The 5,394-nt window shown below is 32.9% G+C and overlaps 1 protein-coding gene across 1 annotated transcript in view; it reads right to left on the bottom strand.

Annotated features, from left to right (window-relative positions):
- Positions 1-537: 537 nt before the first annotated feature.
- The window catches only part of LOC106874559 (NADH dehydrogenase [ubiquinone] 1 beta subcomplex subunit 10), an 8,364-nt gene continuing 3,507 nt past the window's right edge, over positions 538-5,394 (bottom strand). Inside the window, exons 3-4 of the mRNA XM_014922329.2 lie at positions 3,016-3,155; positions 538-798 (exon numbers count right to left, since the gene is read on the bottom strand). Of these exons, the coding sequence (XP_014777815.1) occupies positions 686-798; positions 3,016-3,155 (253 nt within the window). The 3' untranslated portion in view covers positions 538-685. The remainder of the gene's footprint in view (positions 799-3,015; positions 3,156-5,394) is intronic.

The raw sequence follows: 5,394 nt of genomic DNA, 5'->3' as shown, positions 1-5,394 counted from the left end.
GTTAACAGTGTTTATTGCACCTGAACATCTGCCACATACAAAAAATAACTGCCTAGTTAACCTGCCTTTGATATTGCTGCACCTCTTATGTGTCCATAGCTTGCACCGGGTACATCTTATAGAGTTACTACCTACTCATTTTCTACATACTGAGCAGGGCCATCTACCTGAAGGGGTTTGTGTTTTATCTACCTTCCTACTTATTAGGATTTTGGTTTTAGCTAGGTTGACTCTAAGGCCCTTCGATTCTAGTCCTTGCTTCCACACCTGAAACTTCTCCTCTAGTTCTGATAGTGACTCCGCAATTAGTGCAAGGTCATCAGCATAGAGGAGCTCCCAGGGGAAGAGAATGTTAAATAGCCAAATCCATCTAAGTATGCCATCTTTCTGTGGATGTACATTGACGATGATAAGCAATCATTTAAATTGAAATACAGGACCAGAAAATTTAATTATTTGATTAATGAATATGTAAGTTAGCTTTCAGTATTTAGTTATACCTAGATTTGAAGCAGTTCAATAACAACAACAAGAATCTATTTTAAATAACTTTATTAAAAACACTCTAAAAATGAAATAAAACAAAGAGCATAAAATAGTTCTTATATTTTATTTGTTTTCTAATACTTTTAAATTTGGAAAAAATAAAAGAAGCCTAAGAATTACAGACATTTCCTGCAAGTTTTCAGCGTAATCGTTTACCGGTGCCTTGTATTTCTTGTCTTCTTTCCCAGATTATGCGATGTTTCTGTTTCATGTAGGCATCAACAACAGAAGCTGCAGCTCCAAGTTCACCATCTGTTGGAGTACAACATATGTGATTATATATTAACTCAAAATTCAACAACAAATAATTTAAACCTTTTTAATACTAACTTGCTCAGAACCACTCTGGTTGTATGATAAAAAATTGCTGTTTTGAAGTGATCTAAATTAAAACCTTCTATCAAAATTCCATGTTAATTTATGTTCCAAACACCAGTTTAATAACGACAAATTTATTTTACTAAATACTTCATTATTTTCAAAATTAACTGTAACAAAAGGGTTAAATTCATTCTGGTTAGGATCTTCAGACATAATATGAATATGAAAAAATAATATGTAATTAATTAATAATAATTATGCAATAAGAAGAAATCAATAGTTCAATGACTAAAATTGGATAAACTAATCTTGGTAACTATGGGCACAACTCCAGGCATGTCTACATTTCATTAGACCTTCTCCATATTTGCCAGACTATTGATCATAGATTCACTATATTTATTTGTTTTTATGTCTGTTTTCTAGTTGAATATATTATTGAGGTACTGTTTTACAGCCTGGTGCCCTTCCTGTCACTAACCTTTACTCGTTTTTCACATAAGGTATCTCATTCTATAAAAGTCTTCAAAGAAACAAAACCAGTAGACAATTTCTTGATAGGGGAAATAATAATTATATTCACTGCTTGTAGCTCAGTGATATTCAAAGAAGCACAAATGTAAACACATACAGACGCATGCAAGTGTACTAGCACAAACACACATAACAGGCTTCTTTCATTTTCTATCTAATCAAATCCACTCAAAAGTGGTTGACCTGGGCTATAGTCAAAGTCACTGACCCAAATGCTTCACAGTGGACTTGTAACCACATTGTTGCAAAGTGAAATTCTCAACCCCACTGCTATGTCAGTACTACTTTCAACAAATAATTTTAACATTGATGTACAATAATGTAGAGACAGTACCAAACCATTTCATGTAGCAACAATTTTGAGATTATAATTTTTATACAAGGCTGCTTTTTTCATGTCACCAGCATAAATGAGGTTGTCATACAGCCTGCAAGACTAAGATCTCACTGACTGGGTGGGATCATAGTACAGAAGGAGGCAGCTTTATGCTATGGGATGAGGGATTGAAGTCTAAGAGGAGCTATAACAAAACAGGTTTCTTGCTGTAGAAGAGCTACACAGCTACTCACATTATAGAAGAGAGGGTTTTGGTTAGGGTAGAGCAGGAAATAAATAAATATAGTAGTGATGAGGTATATGAGAGCACCCTCAATATATAAAGTGGGTGGATAGAGGCTGCAAAAATGTACAAGAGGGTGAGAGATGGTTGAAGATGGAGAATTAGTTAGTGGGTGATGAGGGATGATAAGTAAAGAAGTTAAGAAAGAGTAGGCGACAACAGTAGAAAGTGGGCAGAGTTTTTTGGGGGGGTAACCAATGACACACACAACACATTCAGTTCATTATCAATCACTACACATATCAATAAATGCTTCATATAATATATCTTTCAAACCAAAAAGAAATACTTTTGTGGCCACTATGTAAGCAGTCATTTGAAATATTTTCACTGCCATTAAACATTAGAAATTATGCTAACACTATTTCAAGCTCTATATTATGATGTAGGATGGCTGTGGCATTAAGAAATCATGTTGTTTTGGATTTGGTCCCACTGTATGGTATCTTGGGCAAGTGTCTTTGACAATAGCCCAAGGCCAACCTAAGTCATATGAGTGAGTTTGGCCAAATGGAATTGAAAGACGCGCATCATATGTGTGTATACACACACATACAGACACATCATATATGTATGTGTGTGAGCATATGTATATGAGTTATTTCATAGTTCCTTGTGTCTACACATCTTTAGCTTGCTGGCTTATAAATGATGGCTTCACTAACAGTATCATTTGCTTGTACAAAAGCATGTCCAAGCTGGAAGAACATTACCCCATTTGGAAAATGTGTGGGTTGGTGACAGGGTTGGCTTCTAGCCATAGAAAACTATCACAACATACTCTCATTTGACCCTTGCAAGCATGAAAAAGTAGATGTTAAAACAATTATGATGATGATATATTATTTTTAAGTAGAACTTCTGCTACTAATAGTCAGCCAATTAATTATTTTCAGCTCAAAAACAAACTAAAAAGCAATTTCTGTATCAATAAGTAAAATGAAATAAATACCTATTGGACAGAAATAATTTGGTAATAGAAATTTAAACTTACATTTTATGAAATAGTTAGTAGTAGCATTTTCATAATCATCAGTAACCTTTTTGCATTTTTGTGGAGCATTAGCACCTTCATACATAATGCATTCCATCTTTCGTTTACGAAGAATCTTCAAGATATTTGAATCAACGCTCCTAAAAGTTAAAAATTTTTTTTAATAAAAACAAAAAAATTAAAGTATATACAGAGTTGATCATCTTTAAATTTTCAAGAGTATTGAAGTATTGTCTCTGAAGATAAACCTTGTAGAACTATATATAAGTTTTTAGAAAGGATTCTTGATATGGTCACAATATTTAAAGGATTTTCTTAAAATATAAAATTATTAATTATATTTAAAAAATCTTAGAAAGAGAAAAGAATAATACAAATCTTTTAGAAAGATTTCATATTGTGAAAGCTTGTTATAACTTTTTTCTTCCTTTAATTGGTAAATAGAGAAGATTTTGAATTTTCTATTTATGGAACATTTCTTGCAGATGAATCTTATTTGTTGTTCATGTACCCTCACCCAGTTTACTAATTTTGTTCCCGTTTGACCAATATAATTCTCCCTACCTTGTAGGCATGTATGCAGTAAATGATATTTTTTGTTTTGTAGTTCATATTTGCATTAACCTTCAATTTCTTTCCATTTTGGAACTTTTTGGTTTTGTCTTGTTCAATTATTTTACATACTTCCAAACAATAACAATGGAAGAACAGACCACAATAAGATGGTCAAACCAAAGAAAACAGTATAAGTATTAAAAACAAGTCAACATACAATGGAAGATGATATAACAATAATATTAGATATATTGACAATTGGAAACTCCCCTTCCAAAAAAAAAAAAAAAAAATAGGGTACAAATCACCGACAAAATAAAAACCCTTGTTTTAGGGAGGAGAAGTTACAAACAAAAAGGAAAACATTATTGACAAAGATTCAAGGAAATTCTGAACCAACTAACCCCCAAAATAATAAATTTATCACTACAAAAACCTCATGAAAAATGAAATAAAACTTTTGGAATAAACTGATACAACAAATCTTATGAAAGATACTAGGAATTTGTGGAAAATGTTAGCAGTTCTTCCAAAAGAATAATTATGCAAATCCATCACTTAGGTCTTCAAGTAATATTTCAAAATGGTAAACTGGAACACATCCCTGTTACTTTCTTCTGCTAGGCAGATGCACTTACAATACTACACAAAAGAAATATTTATCCATTTTAGTTAGAAAAAATACAAGAGTCTATATTTTGAAGAAGTTATCAAAGTACTTGATTTTCAATTAGAATTTCTTTTAAGATGAATGAAATAGGGGAACTGCAATCTTCAACTAGAGTACCATGGCAACAGATTGATGCTGACTGACAGCAGTATCTAAAGATGTTGTCGGATTTCCAGTTTTAACCTGTAATTGACTTGGAATATTGTTAAATAAAAATAATGAACAGAAATAAACACTTGGGGAATACATAATGTGTCTGAAAAGATCAACAAATTTCAACATTCCAGCACACTATATATAAAACAGACATTACGAACGAAGAGCAAAAAGTATTGGAATGTCAATGGAAACACTGCTCTAGAGTAATTGAAGAAGCTGACCAAGAAGAAGCCATTGTAAGAATGGACAAGACCCTGATACTGGGAAATGATCTTAGAACAAGTAAATGATCAGTATTTCTATAAAAAAAAAATAGAAACCTCTAATCTGCAGTATATTTTGATTAGCATTTCCTTCCCTTGTCTCAACTATACAAGAAATCATCATCATCACCATCTTCTAATGTCTATCTTCTATGCTGGAATGAGCTGGAGAGTTTGACAGGCTCTACTAATTCAGAGGAATGCATTGTGTTCCAACATCTGCTTTGGAATGGTTTCTAGAGCTGAATGCCTTTACAAATGTCATCCACTTAACAGAGAGTATTGGGTGTTTTAGTTTGTGGAACCAGCACTATTGAAGTTACCATGTAACTCACAAGATCCAGCTTGACTGAGTAGGATTGTAGAAGAGAGGGAGGTGGTTTTATGTTAGGTGTTAAAGTTAGGAATAACCTTAACTTGCTATAGAGTAAATATACATACTTCAGAATCTCTATGTGTCTAAATGATCTGTTACGAATAGCAGCCTATTCTCTTTTAAATTCAAACTCTACTACCTTAAAAATGGTACATTGGATATTGTGATCTTAGATACACTGTGTCTGAAAAAAGGAAAAAAAAAAGAAAAAGAGAGACATGGAGTGGTCACAGCTAAAAAAAGCCTTTGATCACGGGTTTCCTGAATCAAGGCTTAACAAGGGCCTAGATAACATCACACACACACACACACACACACACACACACACACACACACACACACACACACACACACAC

This window comes from Octopus bimaculoides, chromosome 7, assembly GCF_001194135.2.
Source record: "Octopus bimaculoides isolate UCB-OBI-ISO-001 chromosome 7, ASM119413v2, whole genome shotgun sequence".
Taxonomy (NCBI): domain Eukaryota; kingdom Metazoa; phylum Mollusca; class Cephalopoda; order Octopoda; family Octopodidae; genus Octopus; species Octopus bimaculoides.
This window is presented reverse-complemented; position numbering and strand designations above follow the sequence as displayed.